The sequence below is a fragment of the Chelonia mydas genome, chromosome 19 (assembly GCF_015237465.2).
Source record: "Chelonia mydas isolate rCheMyd1 chromosome 19, rCheMyd1.pri.v2, whole genome shotgun sequence".
Classification (NCBI taxonomy): Eukaryota; Metazoa; Chordata; order Testudines; family Cheloniidae; genus Chelonia; species Chelonia mydas.
In genome coordinates, this window is record NC_051259.2 from 7,384,962 (window position 1) to 7,403,825 (window position 18,864).

An 18,864-nucleotide genomic window follows, 5' to 3' on the forward strand; every position below is an offset into this window, starting at 1 on the left:
TGTGTTCCGGTTTTGGGTGTGTGACTTTGAAATGATTCATGGCACAGCAGGAGTTTCTTGAAAACAGTCGATTGCTCCTTTCTATTACCCTACCCATCCCATCTTTCAAGGGACTGAGTTTCTTTGCCTTCCCTTATTCAAACTAACCAAGCTCTTGAGGGCTCTAGATGGCACAGCTGGTCAGTCCCTTTGGCTTTCAGCTCTGGAAACCTGCCTGAGTCTAGCTGAGATCATATGTGCATTGGTTTAGTGGACTCAACCTAGTTCCTATAAGGTTCACACCAGAAAATGACTGCACAAACTGGCATTGTTCAACCCAAATGATAACCAGTGTTGCTAGTTTCTCATTTTCCTTGCACAGTTAATGGTCTGTAGACACATGAGAATAGCCCTTTGAATAATATCTAAATGTCGTGTCACACAGAAGCCACCCACACAAGCTCCTGATTCTCTGCTGTGTTCCCGCAGCCCACATAATCGCATGGACCTTTTCACTCCAGACACTATTAATACTGTAATGTTTTTATTAACAGTTGCTCTCAATAACACTCTGCCTATGCCATCTCTGTGTGTGTATTAACCAGTTTGCTTTGCTTTTTCAGATTCAGTGTGCACCCATCCTAACCCAGGAAGATCTCGCTTTGCAGCCGAAGAGCTCTTAAGAGCGCTCTTTTGAATTGCTTCTGTTGTTTATCTTAAAGATTGAAAGAAATGACCACAGCATTTTGCACAAGTTTGTATGTTTAGTTGCTACGGCACCAGAAGAAACCGTTTTTTCCCTGCTAGCAAAGAGAAGTTTTTTGTGAGGACTGTCAGGGTCACACATCATGCTCAATTGCTCAAACAGGCGCTTCTGTATTGTGCATTAGTGGCAAAACCTAGGAACTGGATCAGCTACAGAAACATTTTGTCTCCCTTGGCTCTCACGCCAACCCCGGTGTGAAAATAAACCTAACTTGGGTCAGTCAATGCTCCAAAGCTGCAGCGCTGCATGATGCCAGTGCGTTACGCGTGGCCAGCCTTTCTAGAGATGGCATTACACGGGTTTCTGGTATATTTTAAATTTCTTGAGGTTGAGAGGAAGGACAAAGCCAGAGCAACATTTGGTTAATTGTACCAAGGAGGGCTGTGTTTTGATTGTTGCCCCCTATGAAATTGTTAAACATTTGTGGAATGGTCTCCCATCTAAGGAGAGAAGAGAGCTTGAATGACAGAAAAATGTGTATTTAAAGAGATCCCATCCTTCAAATACTGTTGGGCTCTGATACACATTCATGCAGCCTGGCTGAGAGCAGAGGGCTTCAAAAGGTGTTTTCTGTGCTGCCTCCTATCCTATCAGGTGCTCAGACTGTAACTCTTCTGCCTTGCTTTTCAGAGACATGGTGGCATTGAACGAATGATGTGTCTTAAACGGCCTCCTCTCTTCTCTTCCCCTCAACACAGACTCTCCAGGAGCAGCAAGCAATGCGCAGTCGGAAGCTGGAGGAGCTCCACGCCTGGCTGGGCCAGGCGGAGAACACACTGAGGGACCAGCAGAGAGCAGCCAATGAAGGGGACCTACCTATGCTGCAGCAAAGGCAAAGTGACGTTAAGGTCAGTGCTAGAATAGTTGTGGGGGGCAAGAAGGGGGCAAAAGAGATGTCAGATGGCACAGAAAAGTTGTATGATTCTTCCACAATGCTCGTAGGACCTGCAGAGGAACATTCAGAGCCGGGCTGCCTCTTTCGTGGGTGTCTTGAAAGCAACCGAAGAGTTCTTAGAGGAGAACAGGGCCAAGATGAACCCCGGGGAGCTGGCAGCCCTGCAAGAGAGACTCCGCCTCGCCAAGGAGCAGTTCCAGTCTCTGCAGGAGAGGACTGAAGTGGCCCAGAAAGAACTGGAGAGCACAGTGACGGCTGCAATGCAACAGGAGACGGAAAAGGTAACACAGGAAGAGCAAAGAGAGGGGGGACTTTTAATGTGGGGAGGCAGCTTGGCCTAGTGGGTATGCCGCTGGCCGGGGAGTTGAGAAACCTGGGTTCTGTTCCTGGCTCTGCAACTGTTTTTGCTTGGTGACCTTGGGTAAGTCGTGTCGCCACTCTGTGCCTCGGTTTCCCTATCTGTAAAACATTGGTATTGACTCCCCTTGTAAAGCACTTTGAGAGCTATGGATTAGACATGCTAGGTATTTATAATACTAATACAATATTCATCGGAATGTAAAGCAGCCCAGGGCAGAGTAAAGGAGCCTTGCTCTGACGTCAGGACTTGGTAATAAACTTCCAGTGCAGCTTTTTGAAGTAATTTGGCACCTCTGAAAATCTAACAGTGTCTCAGCCTCCCCAGATAAGCCACAGGGGTGTACCTCAAGGAACCACTTGGATGTGTGCACCCGTGTGCGCACACTGCTCGTGCACTCACTCCCTCTCTCTGTATCAGAAGCCCAGTCTGGGGCGTGTGTTGGCTGAGTAAGACTGTGGACTATGTGTTGTGCTGGGCTGAGAATCACAAAATCCGTCAGATGCCAGGATTCTCCCTCTCCTGATACAGCAGCTTATACAAATACAAAAAGAACAGCCCTCCTCATCCGGAATATTTGTTGTTTTTTCAGGTGAAAGCTGCCAAAGAATTGGAGGAGAACAGGAGTAAGATTGAGTCGCTTCTGAATTGGGTGACATCATTAGAACAGACTGGGGAGCTCTCTGAGCACAAACCTCGCCCAATGGAACAAGCTCTGGGAGCACTCGAGGGGAAAAGCACCCAGGACATCCGCGACGGTCACTTAGTGGAAGTGGACGGAGTGGAAGAGGGCCTTGATGGGCAGTATGAGAGGCTGAAGGTTAGAATGCCGCCATGTCCGACCTACCTGGCTGATATTACGTTAGATCTATTGCTGCCAAGCACGGTGATGACCCTGCCACCAGCAAGTGGTGTTGAATGCATGGATGTGTTCGCCATGCCACGCAGTTGTGTTCCAGTGTAACCGGGCATCAAGGCTCTGGTGCGCTAGAAGGGGAGACCCCTGAACTTGTGGGATCCTCCTGGCACAGCAGACGGGAGGACATAGAGATGAGAAAGTGGAGAGAAGTGGTTTTTTGTCCGCCTCAGCTGTAATTTATTAGCGGTGTGATCAGTAATGCAGAGTACTTTACAGTCAGGGTCGCAAGATGATGCTGTCAGGGTAACACACAGGGGAGGGGTTAGTTGTTTGCCAGCACAGTGAAGAGAGCTCTGTCCGTAGTTCTGGTGCTGAGGGCTTGTCTGCATGAGGAAGTTCATGCACAGTGAGCTAGGAGTAAATGTAAAGCGCACTCCTGACTCCACACCCACTCCCATGTGAACACTCTTACTGCGCACTGTGAATGCCTCCAGGCAGTTTAGCTTAGCACGCTTCCAAAGCGCATGAAGCTCATGCGCACACAGACAAGGTGGGCGAGTAATCTCTTTTATTGGACCGACTTCTGTCGGGGAGAGAGACGAGCGCGAGTCCAGTAAAAGGTAGTCCCTCACCCACCGTGTCTCTCCAGTATCCTGGGGCTGGCACGGCTATGGCTGCACCGCACACAACAGCGAGCACAGAGGCGTTCTCAGTGCGCAGACCAGTGTCCGCACTGGGAGTTAGTGCGGAGTCGCTAGTGCACACCAGCTACTGAGGGCTTTTCCCCCAGGTAGATAAGTCCTTAGGGACATTAGATCGGTCACAAGGCAGCATGTTTGGTGTGTGTGTGTTTCAGGCACGCCATCAGGAGCTGCTCTCCCAACAGCAAGATGTCATTCTAGCTACCCAGACAGCACAGGCCTTCCTGGACAAACAGGGCCACAACCTAGCACCGGAGGAGAGGCAGAGGCTTCAGGGGAGGCTGGCAGAGCTGAAGGAGCAATACGCAGCCAACCTGTCGCAGTCGGAGAAGCAGCTGAAGCAAGTGCAGGTGCTGCGGGACGAGCTGCAGAAATTTATGCGGGATCACGGGGAGTTTGAGGCCTGGCTAGAGCAGGCGGAACAGGAGCTGGAGCGGATGCACAAAGCGGACAGCGACCCTGAATCGCTGAGACCAATGCTTCTCCGGCAGGGAAGCTTCTCGGAAGATGTGATCTCCCACAAGGGGGATTTGCGGTTTGTTACCATGTCAGGACAGAAGGTGCTGGACGCAGAGAGTGCAGCCAAGGAAGAGGGGCCTGAGCCATTAGCCACAGGAAACTTAGTCAAGAGCAAACTGGATGATGCAACAAAAAGATACACTGCTCTCCACTCGAAGGTACAGGAAACCCTTTCCAGCTCCATAGGATAAAGCTTTTATGGAGTTTCCTCTGTGCAGCGCTATAGGGATGGTGGTAGCCGGTACTGCATGTAACTGGGAATTTACCTGTCAAATCTGCCCTGTTACCTTCTCTCTGACCGTTCTCCACCTTCCTACATCAGGAACACTTATACTGTTCAAACATTTTAAAGGTGTGAGCTCAGAAGAGGGCAGGGACTGTGTTATATGGTTCTTCCACCCGTGCTAAAACTGAGTTCTTCCTCAGGGCTTGGCTCCATGGTAAGTTGGTGCGTGGCAGGCCAGGGCGTGAATTTACAGCACCCTAGCTTGCTGTGCGCTAACTCGCTGTAATGCGCTGACAATTCTCTAGTGCACTTTGACATATTCCCCTTCGAAACTGGAACCTTTACTGGTAGCATCCACATAGCGACTTTGTGTCTGGCAGGCTAGTGCTCTGTACATTCACACCTCTGCTTGCCACGCGCTAACCTGTGGCGTAGACAAGTCCTCGGTGAGTTTTCCCCCCTTTCTTCAAATTAAGGGGGCATGGAAGAGCAGGCTGCAGACCGTGATGGTTCATATCCTTGTCTCGGATTTTATTTTCCTGTGTAGTGTGCCAAGCTTGGTTCCCATCTGAACGCCTTGCTGGATCGCTACCAGCAATTCCAGGAAGTGGCAGAAACTCTCAGGACGTGGCTGCAGGAGAGTGAAGCAGCCGTAGCAAAAGTCCTCTCTGAGACAGTTTCCTCGGACCCAGCGATTCTGCAGAAGCAGCTCACCAATGCCAAGGTAAGGGATCTTTAGACTGTCTTTCTCCAGGCTGAGTGTACGACCCTCGTGGGCCAGACATCTCACCCTAAAATCCTGATTTCGATCTCCTGTCATATGGGTTACTTGGGGGGCTGTTAAATTAAGGATGGAACCTGCTAGACCAGTTCACCAGTGTGTCCCAGTCTCTTTGGTGTATGTTATTGCTGACGTTAGTGGTCTTGTCTTGTGTTGGAGCAGCAACTACAGGGAGATCTTGCTGAGCATCAGGTGCCCGTGGAGAAGCTGCAGAAAGCAGCACGTTCCCTGCTGGAGATAGAAGGAGAGCCAGCCCCTGATCGCAGACGCATTCAGGAAACCACAGGTACTGGGCAAAGCAGCCGTGTCCATTAGCATGTGCGAGTGTGAAGACAGACCACAATTAAAAAGGGAACTCAAGCCCCCAAGTCAGACGAGTTCAGAAGAACACGGGATCAAAGCAGAAGAGCTACTGCAGTAAGAGCAACTCGTCTACAATCCCTGTGTGCACACACATACACGCCAATAGGGCAGTTAACCACCTTCCCAAAACACCTCCTGAGGCTGTTTGTTTCCTTCGGAGGATCCACACTTCTCTTTATGTTGAGAAAACGAGGGAGGAGGGAGGGACGTCTTGAGCAACAGGCAGCTTCTGCCTCAAGTAGTGAAAGAGACCTGTTGGTTTTAAAGTCGAGACAATACAATAGACCCCACTGAAATGGTCTTATCATAGTCCTGTTTCTGTGCTTTTGTGTATGTTTCTGGTTAGCCTGTACCCACGTGCCTTAACTCTAGAGTGGGAGCAGGTTACCCCACCTCTGGTACTGCAGGGTTTCTACACCTTCCTGTGTAACATCTGGTGTGGGCCGCTGTCGCAGACAGGAGACTGGGATATATGGACCGTGGGTCAGTTCCTACGCTGCTGCTTTCTCTTTTGTTCACCCGGTGAGGTTTTTCCTGTTCTCTCTAACGAGTTCAGTAATTGAACCTTCGCAGCTCCAGCTCCTCCGGGTGATTTGGCTAGTTGTTTGTGCTGGGGATAATCTCAGAGGTGACAATCACTCGCCCCTCTTGGTCGTTTATTTTTATCCTGTGCTGAATTCCCCAGATTCCATCGTGAGCCGTTTTCAGAGCCTTTCTGGTCAGATGGCAGGGCGCTCGGATCTGCTGCAGAAGTCCATCGCCCAGTCCCAGAGCGTTCAAGAAGGACTGGAGACTCTTGTGCAGTCGATGGCTGAGATTGAGAAGAGCCTGGAAGGAGAGCAGCTGGCTTCCCTCTCGTCTCTCTCCATCCAGGAGTCACTCGCCGCAAACGCTGTGAGATGTTCACTTAACTGCCTTTCAGAAAGAGCCTGCATTAGGTAGACGGTTCCTCTGCCTCTCGCCAACCTCCGAATGGGGCAGACATCGTAAAACATTCTCTGCTTTAATTGTATTGAATGTTCAAGTCAGTTAAATGCAGTAAACCCATTTAAAAAGGGAGCGTTAAATCCATCCTTTACCTGAATTCGCTGAACTAGGAAATAGAGCCACCGAAAGGGTTTACCTCCCTCCTCAACTAATGAGCAGCGTTTAGAGACGTTCACAGAGTCTTGAGAGGACATCCCTGTCCAGAAGCAGTGGATGAGGACAGACTGACAGCTCAGCATGAGCAGAGGCAGGGAAAAGCCGAAGTCAGACACAGTGGGGAAGGAGGGCCCAGGGAGGACTGGGGGTGAAAATAATGCACGTGAATGTTGTCTAGAAATGTCATTTACTTTCAGATTTCTAGTTCCAAAGGGCCCCCCGGCCAACTCATGCCACTTTGGTTTTCTCGGTGTCTGTTCCGACAACAGAAGTTGAAGCAGGACATCGCCCGGCAGAAGAGCAGCCTAGAAGCCACCCGAGAAATGGTGACTCGGTTCATGGAAACGGCCAACAGCTCCACAGCCTCAGCCCTGCAGGGCAAGTTGGCCGAGGTGACGGAGCATTTCAACAAGCTGTGCCGGCGGCAGCAGGAGAAGGAGAACGTGCTGAAGGGCCTCCTCCCGAAGGTGGAACAGTACGAGCACCTCTCCGAGAAGCTGCAGCAGTTCACGGAGAGCAGAGCTCGCATGCTGGCTTCCGGAAACCAGCCGGATCGTGACATCGCTCACTTCTCCCAGCAGATCCAGGTGAGAAGCGGGTTTTGTGCCTAAAGAAGGAAGGAGGCCCAGACTATGAGGCTTTTGTGAGGAGCCCTTTGCAGGCAGAGTGGAGGGATTTGTGCAGAGTAAATAACCCCCTGCCTTCATCCCAGGCCATTGGGACCTGCAGTTACGGTAGCTATTTGCTCAGCCATTGGAGAAAGGGAACGAGATGGGGGCTTTGCAGCTCATTGCTTTCACTGCCCTGCGTGAACAGTCTAGCAGCAGTACTAGACTAGAAAGACAATTCTGCCCAGTCCAGCTGGCTGGGGGCAGAGAACTAAAGGAGTGAACTCTGAACAGCTGGATTAGACCCAGGGCAAATATAGCTAGACCTCACTGGCTAAAAATCCCATCTGTTAATACTGCACAATGCCTATGTGTCAGTGAGTAGAATTGCTACCCTAGGATAGTGGTTTAGGGAATGGGACTGGGTCCATTGCACTGGGTGGGACAAAATCATAGTGGTTTCATGGAGACCATGGTTCCTGCTAGCTGGGAACAGTATCTGCCCTAGATTCTCCCTGTAGCCCTTCTACCAATTCTGATGTGCGGGAGTTTCAGAAGTTGCTCTGATTCATGATGACAAGTATCGGGGGTAGCCATGGTAGTCTGTATCCACAAAAACAACAAGGAGTCCGGTGCCACCTTAAAGACTAACAGATTTATTTGAGCATAAGCTTTCGTGGGTAAAAACCCCACTTCTTCAGATGCACGGAGTGAAAATTACAGATGCAGACTTAAATATACTGACACATGAAGAGAAGGGAGTTACCTCACAAGTGAAGAACCAGTGTTAACAGGGCCAGTTCCATCAGGGTGGATGTAGTCCACTCCCAATAATAGATGAGGAGGTGTCAATTCCGGGAGAGGCAAAGCTGTTTTTGTCATGAGCCAGCCTCTTCCAGTCCCTATTCAAGGCCAAATTAATGGTGTTAAATTTGCAAACGAATTTTAGCTCTGCTGTTTCTCTCTGAAGTCTGTTTCTGAAGTTTTTTTGTTCAAGTATGGCTACTTTCAAATCTGTTATAGAATGTCCAGGAAGATGGAAGTGTTCTCCCACTGGCCCATTCCTGATGTCCGATTTGTGTCCATTATTATTCTTTTACGTAGGGACTGTCCGGTTTGGCCAATGTACATGGCAGAGGGGCATTGCTGGCACATGAAGGCATAGATCACATTAGTAGATGTGCAGGTGAATGAGCCTCTGATGGTGTGGCTGATGTGGTTGGGTCCTCTGATGGTGTCTCTAGAGTACATATGGGGACAGAGTAGGCAACAAGGTTTGCTAAAGGGATTGGTTCCTGGGTTAGTGTTTCTGTGGTGTGGTGTGTAGTTGCTGGTGAGTATTTCATGCTGATTTATGGATAATTCATCTTATTTCCCTGTAGAGGGCACTATGTGCCCTAGTCAGTATCAAGGGCTGTGTCTGTTCATTTCTTCTGTTTGAACAAACACAGGATCTTCATCCCCGCTCTTGTTTATCCTGACAGGAGCTGAATTTAGAAATGAGGCAGCACCAAGAGGACCTGGATACTATAGAGGGTCTGACCGCAGAGCTGAGCTCCTTTGGTTTCCCAGTGGGCTCCTCTCAGCACCAAGCGAAGGTGCAGAGTCTAAAACAGGATTTTGTGCAGCTGCAAAAGGCAGTAAAGGAGAGGTAAGACCTGAGATCACCTGTTCCCATCCTTCAGGGGCTGGATTGTGGAGACAGCTCTTAAAAATTGGGGGATGTGCTTCTCACTGATGGTGGAAGTTACTTAGCAATTGGGAGAGAGCTGACTAAGGTTCATTTTTGCTTTGGGGACCGTACGTTAACTTCTACCTCTGCTGTCCTCCTACGCCGCAAAACTTAATGCCGTCATCTCTCACTGACATTTTAAAAAAGCACGGCTGGAGGCGTTGTGAAAATGTGTGTGCTGCAAGAGCCTCTGCCTCGTGCTTTCTCAGCATGCAGGGGCTGCCACGAATCAAACCCACTCCTGCTCCCCCCAGGAGCGGATCACTGTATTGCATGGCATTGTACGGCAGAGGTTCATTGGCCAGCAAAGGAGTGACAGACAATAGCTGCAGAAGGAGCCTCTTCGTTTTCCCTAGCTCGAGGGGGTTGCCACAGTGCAGGGTCTGTCTACAGAGAACGGGCAGCATTAAAACAGGGTTAAGTTAAAGAGGGTTCTCGTTCACGACGGAGAACGACGAGATGGGGGGAATAAACTGCTACGTGATGTTGTAAGCCTCTGCCAGAGCTCAGCATCCCTTCCGTTAGGATGCCTGACCGAATAGCAGCACACCCAGGAACCTCAGCTGCGTTCCAAAGGGTTAGGAAGTCTCCTGTCTTCAAATTCCACAGTGATTTCGGAACTGCCGTAAGGGCAGTGAAGAAGGCAACGAATTTCGTGGGTTACGCAGCACTGCACATACGGGAGCCACTGCAAGGGTGTGCTGTTGTAACCGCCTCCCACAGAAATCCCGCTGGTGACGTAGGGAGGCAAGGGAAAGGTCTGTCTTCGCTGCAGTCGAGGGGAATCTGATGGCACTTGTGTAAATGTACCGGAGCTAGCTGGAACGTCACTAGCTCAAGAACTGGAGCAGTGAAGCCGCAGCAGTGCGGGCTAGCTGCCCGAATAATTACCCAGGGTTCCAAGTGGGCTTGTACGGCCCATGCTGTTGTGACTTCACCGCTCTAGTATCCGACCTAGTTCAGGTCTGTCTGTATGAGCTAGTTACGCCCTGTGATTGCCATGTAGACGTACCCTTGGCCTGTCGTGCTTCCCTGCTTTCCCTGAATGCGAGCGGCTCTTGGAGGAGTGCGGCAAGAAGTGGTTGTCACAAAGTCAAGAGCAATATGAATGAGCTCCACTTTCCTGACAGCTCTACTTCCCCATGCCAGGGATTGTCATGGGGTGGGCCACAGATTAATAGTGTCTCTCTCCTCAGCCTCCTCTTCCACTCGTGATCATGTGGCATATTTGACCACAGAGATTATCTGCCCTTCCATTGAAGCTCTCTCATGTGGAGCTCATTCCTATTGCTCTTGACCTTTGATTTAGTTGGGGATTGGTCCTGCTTTGAGCAGGGGACTGGACTAGATGATCTCCTGAGATCCCTTCCAACCCTGATATTCTATGATTAGCATGCAACATGCCCAATGGTGACGACACAATTGTGGAAGAGAAATATTAAAGGAAGCATGTGGTACCCAGGTCTCGGGATACCCAGGACTGAGGGTCACCTTGTTACCCTCCGGCTGTAGTGAGAGGTAGAATTGGCTGTAGTAAGCTGGCTGTTAGCTCCCTCTCTTTGCCTTGCTGCTTACCAAGAGGTGCCCCTTGAGTCCCTTTGAACTCTTCCTCTGTGACTCCCAGCCCCGACACTGGCTGCTCACAATAATCTCCGAGCCTCTGCCCCCAAAGGCGCCGGGTACTCCAGTTTGCTAGTTTTACCTTAAACCACCACTCCTGTATATCGCACAGCGCTTGTGAGCGCTGACATTGAGAAAGAAGTAGGTTTAGTTAAGAAAGGATAGAGATTCAGCTAGAAACAAGGGAGTGCGGTGAAAACAAATGATGCAAACAAAATCATAAAACCTGAACTAGGGCCTACGCTTATTAATAGTTCCTTTTCCTGTCTAATAAAATAGTTTCCCCCCCTCAAAAAAATTTCAGTCTGTTGCAGAGCCGGCTGGCTTCACAGAAACCAGGATCCAAACATGAAAACACCCCTGCTCCACAAGATGTCTCCTGAGTGAATGGATGCAGAGGCCTCTTGCCACTTACTCTGAAACCTGTGTTTATACTGAAAGTCTGTTGTCTCTATTCATAGGGCAATACCCTGCCTGTTGTATTGTTCTTGTTTTTACCTCCAAGTGGTTTCAATTGTTTGCACTTGTCTTCCTTGGTTTTCCATTGATTGTTCTGTGATGAGGCAGTGAGAGACAATTGAACCTTGCATGACATCCCTGGCTAACTAAGGAGAGAGAGCAACTCCCTCCTGCATGAATAAACTGCCACCAGGTAGTTAATCCCTGGTGACTCCCCTTAACTTTAAGACCCTAAGGGAATAAACGTCAATATATCTACCTTATTCCTTCAGTGTTACCTGTACGCACATCACACCATGATTATGAGTGTTGATAAATTGCAAGCTTTCAATAAAGACCTTACATGGTACCCAGTATGCATAGATACCCTGTGAACAATGTATTTGATGTAGTGAGTTTGTCAGGTCTGAGATGAGAGTGGTTTGCAAAGACCTGTGCACCCATTGCCAAGGTGCCTTTGTGTCACAAAGTGTTTGATTATTTGTAGCTGTTCCTTAGTATCTCTGTCATTGAGTGTTGCTCCTTATTCTCTTATGGAGTGGTGGCTGCTGGTAGAAGTAGACAGGCAAACTCTGCCTCCTTTTTTCCAGCTGTTTTTACAAACATCCAGGCTCTTCTTTCCAATGATGAGCCTGAACCCTTGTCCAAGTAGTTAATAGCAAGGAAGTGACTCCACTCACCCTGTGACCTGCCAGCTCGCTACAGGCCACTAACAAGTGCTCTGTGTGGAGCATGGTTTCAGAACTGCTAACCTGGACTTTGCCAAGAATGTGAGTCTGGGTTTCTAGGGGTCAAGATGACACTGAACTTGTGCACCAAGGTCATTCACCAAGCACACTTTACCGTAGCTATAGCCACAGTTTTGGCCACTAGTGAGTGCTGTTGCTAAGCAACAACACCAAAACCCCACAAGATCGCAGAGACCATGGTGTGCTCAATTCAGGGTTTGGTCATTGCAAAGCGAAGCACGAGCTGCTAACTCTCTCCACCTTTTCACTCGTAGAGAAAAGGATGCATCATCTTGCCAGGAACAATTGGACGAGTTCCGAAAGTTGGTTGGAGCTATCAAGAAGTGGCTGAAAGAAAGCGAAGGGAATGTGCCATCTGCAGAGACCTCCCTGGGCACCCAGGAACTGGAGAAGCGCATGCAGCAAATCAAGGTGGGCAGGGAAAGCGGAAACGCTCTGAGGAGTTGGTGTGGAAACCAAAGGAGCATGTAATGACTTGCAGGACATGGTGTACAGTGAACTGTTTTATGCTTGTATTAATCCAGCTACACCTGGGCTTCCATGTGCTTAAGTGCAGGAGTGCTGTGCTGTATGTCCGTGCAATGGATTCTCATAAGTGAGCCTTTACTTGCTCTGAAAACAGCACCACTGATGGTCTGAAGCCCCTGTCTGTGTGGGACTGTCGAGAGACAGTGCTCGCAATCATACACATCACTGTTCGCTGTAGGCGCTCACACTTTCAATGCACAGTGAAATCTATGCAGAGTCTTTTATTAATTTTTAAAAGAAATCCGACCGCTCCTCTGCTTTTCAGAGGAATTTGGGAGGAGGAACCCCTGTGTGCTAGTCTGTATCTTCAGTGAAATTCCCTCTGCTGAACATCAGGGGTTACATCCGGTCACTTGGGCGCTCTCATTCTTCTCTAGGGTAAATGACACCTTAAATCAAGATATGTCAAGGGCTGTGATTTAAGAGAGAGTGCAACGTCCTGTTTGCTCACCTGTAGCTGTCTTATCTCAGACAGAAATATAGGAGCTCTCCGAGCTACTGATTTATACAAGGGCCACGTGGCAAGTTTAGCACGCTGGATACCGTAGAGGGCTAGGTATATAGGCTAGGAAGGAGGGTCCTCAGAACCTTAGTTTGAAGAGAGACCCACTAGTTATTAATTTACTGCTTGATGCTCTATAGCTGATTCATTATAAAGAAACTGCCCTCTTTGACATAATATAGAGATACGCTCTTAATCTGCTGTTGAACAGTAATTCAGTTTATTCTGTGGGAGTCAGTGAGCCATCCTGTGAATCAGACAGCTGAGCATGCTAAAGCTGGATCCTACATGCGTATTAGAGGAGTACTCACAGTGCCTAGACAACAGACACACAAACACACACCTGTTGTTCTCAGCTGCAGAATGTGTTTGTTTCAATCATAGGCCCTCTGGCGTGGGAAATATATAATGTAGGATGCTGGTATCTGATCCTGGTTTTTTAATAGGTCCTCCTGGAAGAATGGACAGGAAAGGGGGCCCAGGTGGAGGAAATCAATCACAAAGGGACTGCATTAGAGAATTTGATTGTAGAAATCACAGCCCCTGATGCTCAGTCAAAGACAGGTGAGTTACAGCCGTGCCGCCCAGAGGACACCTGGAGTGTCGTTGGAGGAGGAGCCCTGTCATTTTCTGCACTATTGTTCGCTTTTGTTGTTCTTTAGGTATATTTTTATTTAAACCGTCATCAAATAGAAAATGGCTTTAAACTTGTTACAAAACGAAAGGAAAGGAGCCAGCAATAGTCTGTGTACCTTAGCCTTGTTCCAAGGCATTTAGGGGCTGAGGGCTCAGCCTCTGGAGAGATTGTCTGTTTGTCTGTCTTATATGGGAATGAACATAGATACCAAACTGCTGTTTTCCAACTTGTGAGTACGGACTCCTGTTGAGGAAATGTTTTTAACATTTCGTAACCGCCACCCACGTACGATCGCAGCCCCTAAACTAAGCAGGGTTAGCCTGGTTAGCGTTTGGATGGGAAACCTCCAAGGAACATCTAGCAAAAGGCTACAGGCTATAGTCCTGATGCTTCTGTAGGTGGCGCTCTAAGGCTACATCTACACTATGAGCTAGGGGTGTGATTCCCCTGCTCCTACGTTAGCTCTCATTGAGTCTAAATAGCAGGGCAGCTGCAGTAACACAGGCCGTGAGCATGGAGCTCCGGCTCAGCCGTGCCGAGTACATACCCACTGTTTCACGCGGGCTGATGCTCTGCATGGCTCGGCCGTTTGTCCACTGCCGCTAGCCCGCTACCGCGGCGGTGCTGCTATTTATACTCGCGCTAGTTTGATACACCCCTCGCTCATAGTGTAGACCTAGCCCAAGAATCGGTACTGAATCAGTTCATCAACATGGTGCTAGGATAACACTGGAGGATGCTCACTTTCAGATACGATGTACATTGGATGTGTTGACTGCTTTTTCTGACCATTTCAGAACCCAGGGCAAGAGTTAGGGGACTTAACTCCAATTGCCGGCTAACTTCTAAATTGGTAATTACCTAACACCTTGATGGGCGTTTCATCTGGAGAAATTAACCTTTGCTTCGCATCCCCAGACATGTTGTAGAGTGTTGCTGACACAGAATAGCTACTGCGTTCCTCCTGAGGGGTAGCTGAATGTAAGCAATAGGAGAGCAGTCCCTTGTACATACGCGGTGAAAGTTTTGAGAGGTTTTTACGTTGCAATCTCCTATATAAATGGACATTATAATGATTATGATGCTGACTGTTTCTGGCTGCTTAGAAAATGAGAAGCCTGATCTATAACATCTCCAGGGCATTCGGGTTTGAATGTGGATTGACTTGGGATCATCCCAAAATGAAGTCCAAGAGAAGGATTTTCTGAGGAATAATTTTCAGGGCCCAGTTGCATAGAAAAGATGCTTATTTTTTTAGGTCTGTTTCTTTAAGAGCTTCATCCCATAAGAAAAGAAGAACGTAAGGAACTTAATCTCTTCAATGAAGGTCTTTTGGCTCCTGCAATATCAGTCTGTATTCTAAATATGATTCTCATGGATATTAGTTCTCCTGTGGGAATGCTGGTGCCTCCACTGAATGCAAAAATATATATAGTGGTCACAGGCTTGCTGTGTGAGGTGGGGAGCTGATATCTACTTCGTGCCCACTAGCGGAGTTACTGTTGTGGGCACTGGGGAACTTCACAGCTACTCCTAAACGTCTGTGCTACTTCTAAACTGTCCCTATAGGAGTGGCTGGAGGAAATGGAAAAGGGGGATGTTGGCTGCAGGGAGTGACAGTTATTCTGTTTTCAGCTACTTGGAATTAGAAGAGAGTAAGGTAAAATAAACAGATGAAAAGCAAAATTGGTTGGGAGTCCCAGCTGGGCATTGAGATGTGAGGAGTGGGGAATTCCCGATGCTGAGCCCTTAGCATTAAGCATTAAGAGGGTCTGTGGATTTATCGGGATGAAGAGAATAAGCCACTTCCAAATGACATGTATTTGCTTGGTGGCTGACGTGGTTCGTCTTGTGGAGAGCTCTGTTGTCTTGTGCTGTGTTAATTTGCTCATGCTCAGGATTTGTTTTTTCTTTTGCCATGATGTCCGTCGTCAACAGTGGACAGCCGGAAACAGTTGGGTCAGTGCTGAGTGCTTACGTTCGTTGGTAATATGTCTGTATTCCTAACATGTTTGTCTTGTCCTTTGTTTGTCTCTCTGTCCCTTGCTCAGGTTCTGTGCTGCCCGCTCTAGGAGTGTCAGTAGGCAGCGTAAATGGATACCACACCTGCAAAGGTGAGATCGCCAACTCCGTGTTGCAATAGAAAGCAGTGTCTGTGTGTTCATTTATGTTTCCATCAGTGCATGATAACAGCAGTCTGTATGGATGTTCCCCCAGGAGATAAACACTGCAATGTGACATTGTCGGAATCCTATAGCAAACCCTATTTCTCTGCAGCGCCGTGTAGTAACCAGAATGGGGCCGTGAGATGGGCAGCTAATTGTGATGTAGGATGTAGGACAGACTGAAGGACAGAAATGGCAGGAGGGGAATCCAGCTTCCAGAATTGACAACAACTTGACCCCGATCAGCTGGTGTTAGAGAGCTGTTAAGTGGGAGATTGTTTTAAGAAATGCAATGAAGGTTATTAGTTCTGAGGATTCTGAGACCATCTTACCCTGGAATTTTAAGTACGACTTAAATGACTTGTTAGCTGCTGTGAGCTCATTGGTTCAATGAGATAACAGATGTAAAAAGTTGAACTCAAACTGTGAGAGGTGGATTAAATATGCCACTGTTAACATGGGGGCACAACATGCCTGAGGCTGATTTGATGGGACGTGATTTGCTTTGTTGGGCAAACTATCAAACTTCATATGTGATGCAACAGAGCAAGCCTCTGGCAGGACAAGTGGTGATAACCTGACATCTTTGGGTCTTCAGTAGATGGAAGGACAGTGATCCTAGCCTCTGGTACCCTGACACTCTCAGCCTGCGTGAGGGTTGTCCAGAATTCTCAGTGCCAGCAGCCCAGGTAGGAGTGGTGTTGCCGTCCTTCCGCTCAGGTTTGTTTCTTTGTCATTAGATTTGACTGAGATCCAGTGTGACATGTCTGATGTGAACCAGCAGTACGAGGGACTTGGCATGGCGTTGCGGGAACGCCAGGAGCAGCTGTCAGCCATGCTGGAGAAGATGCTAGAAGTCCAAGAGGAGGCAAGTTCAGTGTTGAAGTGGCTGGAGTCAAAGGAACGGACCTTGTCAGCACTCGAAGCGTCTTCCTCACCTACAAAAACGGAGACCATGAGAGCCCAGGCTGAGCATAACAAGGTAACTTGTCTCTCTGAGCAAGAATAAGGTCTGAGTTTGTCATAGTGACTAGATCATTCTCTGAGACATGCTTTACTGCACTAGGTTGGGAGGAACCAACAGTAGCCTGTTTCTAAAGAGAGTATTTCATTTTGGTGGTTAAATGTAGCATGAAGAAGCACGGTGTAGGGAAGACTGAGGAGAACATACATCTTCAGATATGTCAAGGTTTGTTAGGAAGAGAACTGTGCTCAGTTGTTCTCCATGTCCACCCAGGGTAGGACAAGAAGGAAGCGATCAAGGCCTGGTCTGCTCTAGAAAATTAGGACAGTGTAGCTAAGTCACTCAGGGCTGTGAAAAATCCATACCCCTGAGTGGCATAAAACCGACCTACGTCCCCATATAGACAACACTAGGCCAAGGGAAAAATTCTTCCGTCAGCCTAGCTACTGCCTCTCAGGGAGGTGGATTACCTATGCTGACGGGAAAATCCATTCTGTCGGTGTGGGTAGTGTCCACACTGAGGTGCTACTCTGGCGCAGCTGTGCCGCTGTAACGTTTTAAGTGTAGACACACCCTTAGTTTGCAGCAAGGAAGATTTAGGTTGGATATAAGGAAGAACATTGTAACTATAAGGATAGCTAAGCCCTGGGACGGGTGACCTGGGGTGTTGTGGAATCCCAGGCATTGGAGGTTTTGAAGAACAGGTGAGACAAACGCCTGTCAGAGGTGGTCTAGTATTCTTAATCCTGCCTCAGTGTGGGGGGAATGGACTAGATGACCTCTTGAGGTCGCTTCCAGACCTACTTTCTGTGATTCTGTGAATCTGTGGTGAGCTTCACCCTTTTAGATATTTTAGACCTATCCTTTATGGGCAGTTGTCTCAGAGAAAAAAGCTGATAATGTTTAGCACCAATTCTCAGGTCATTCCAAATTCATTGGGTAAGCAACACACAGTTTAATGTTACACTGAGAAAGATGAACTTTTCATTTCTTCTATTCTTAAGGCCCAAGGGAGCTCTAAGTATTAGTAACTGGATGAAATGATTCCATAAAAGGCCAAAGATGAAGCCTTACGCAACTCCAAGTGTAGCTACTTTCTTCCTTCAAACTGTAGCCCATCTCAGTATAGCTCTTGTGCTTGAATTACATCTTCTCTTGTATGTCTTAGCATGTCCAAAATTTTCTTCTTCCTAGGCATTCCTGGCTGAGTTGGAACAGAATTCAGGGAAGATCCAGAAAGTAAAGGAAGCACTTTCTGGCTTGCTGGAGAAGTGTCCTGACTCTCCAGAAGCAGCAAACTGGCAGAAGATGCTGGATGATCTCAGTAAGTTCCCTAGGGACGTAGCGTGATTTTTAGATGTTTCTAACATCCCTTAAGGATGATTCCAGTTTCCAGGACAATTCCAAAAGTCAGAGTAGAGCAGAGTTACTTGTAATTGAATTCAGGAAATAGAGAACATACCTTCAAGCTGTCTGGCATGCTAGGATGTTTTCAGGATGAACATTGTTCAGTTAATGAAGTTTGCATGATGGTTCTACGTTTCAGAGACTTTGCTTTCTTAAGTTACCTTAAAAAAATACCCTGCAATAAAATCAGTTGATTGCTTTTTTTTTTTTTTTGAGTAAAAGCTTCGTTGGTCAAAGTAAAAGTCTGATTACTTAGAATATTTTAGATACTTAAATGATTAAATGAGCTTGTGTATTTAAAAAAGAAAATTTCAAAACTTGCTAGAAGCAAAGTGCATGTACAGGGTTTCTCCATCCAAAGCTCTCAAAGTGCTTGACAAAAATTGATACACATTATATTATTTTTGCTTGAAAGATGGAATCTGAAGCAGAGAGAGGTTAAATTACTTGCCCAAGGGTCAGGCAAGTCCGTGACAATTGCCGCTAGATGTAGATCGCTGATTCCCCATTTCCTGTCCTAACCACAGTACCATAGTAGTTAAAAATGGCAAATATATTACTAGACTGATTGTGTATCAAGCATTACACTGGTATATCACATAAGGAAACGAAAAAACAACTGCTAAATCAAAGGACAGGTTTCCTAATAACAGTAAAATTACCGGCTATTTCATTTCCTGTTTTCAGACTCCAGGTGGGCAAGAGCCAATCAGGTGACAGCAGAGCGCCAGCAGAAGCTGGAGAAATCAGCGAACCAACTGGCAAGCTTCCAGGCAGCTGAAGCCCAGCTGCGCCCATGGCTGATGGAGAAGGAGCTAATGATGAGCGTGCTGGGACCCCTTTCCATTGACCCTAACATGCTGAATGCGCAAAAGCAGCAGGTCCAGGTGAGAAAGGGGCTGT

The 18,864-nt window shown here is 47.9% G+C and overlaps 1 protein-coding gene across 28 annotated transcripts in view; it reads left to right on the forward strand.

Annotated features, from left to right (window-relative positions):
* Nucleotides 1-18,864, forward strand: part of MACF1 (microtubule actin crosslinking factor 1) — a 252,980-nt gene that overhangs the window by 153,093 nt on the left and 81,023 nt on the right. For 23 of the 28 annotated variants that reach the window (XM_037881677.1, XM_043531974.1, XM_043531971.1 and 20 more), the window contains 15 exons: nucleotides 1,444-1,593; nucleotides 1,688-1,921; nucleotides 2,591-2,818; nucleotides 3,714-4,235; nucleotides 4,851-5,027; nucleotides 5,247-5,370; nucleotides 6,133-6,341; nucleotides 6,860-7,177; nucleotides 8,683-8,849; nucleotides 12,013-12,169; nucleotides 13,235-13,352; nucleotides 15,477-15,539; nucleotides 16,331-16,572; nucleotides 17,749-17,878; nucleotides 18,649-18,848. In XM_037881677.1, coding sequence (XP_037737605.1) covers nucleotides 1,444-1,593; nucleotides 1,688-1,921; nucleotides 2,591-2,818; nucleotides 3,714-4,235; nucleotides 4,851-5,027; nucleotides 5,247-5,370; nucleotides 6,133-6,341; nucleotides 6,860-7,177; nucleotides 8,683-8,849; nucleotides 12,013-12,169; nucleotides 13,235-13,352; nucleotides 15,477-15,539; nucleotides 16,331-16,572; nucleotides 17,749-17,878; nucleotides 18,649-18,848 — 3,039 coding nt within the window. The remainder of the gene's footprint in view (nucleotides 1-1,443; nucleotides 1,594-1,687; nucleotides 1,922-2,590; nucleotides 2,819-3,713; nucleotides 4,236-4,850; nucleotides 5,028-5,246; nucleotides 5,371-6,132; nucleotides 6,342-6,859; nucleotides 7,178-8,682; nucleotides 8,850-12,012; nucleotides 12,170-13,234; nucleotides 13,353-15,476; nucleotides 15,540-16,330; nucleotides 16,573-17,748; nucleotides 17,879-18,648; nucleotides 18,849-18,864) is intronic. The other 5 variants (XM_043531972.1, XM_043531973.1, XM_043531981.1 and 2 more) reach the window with 1 other exon arrangement.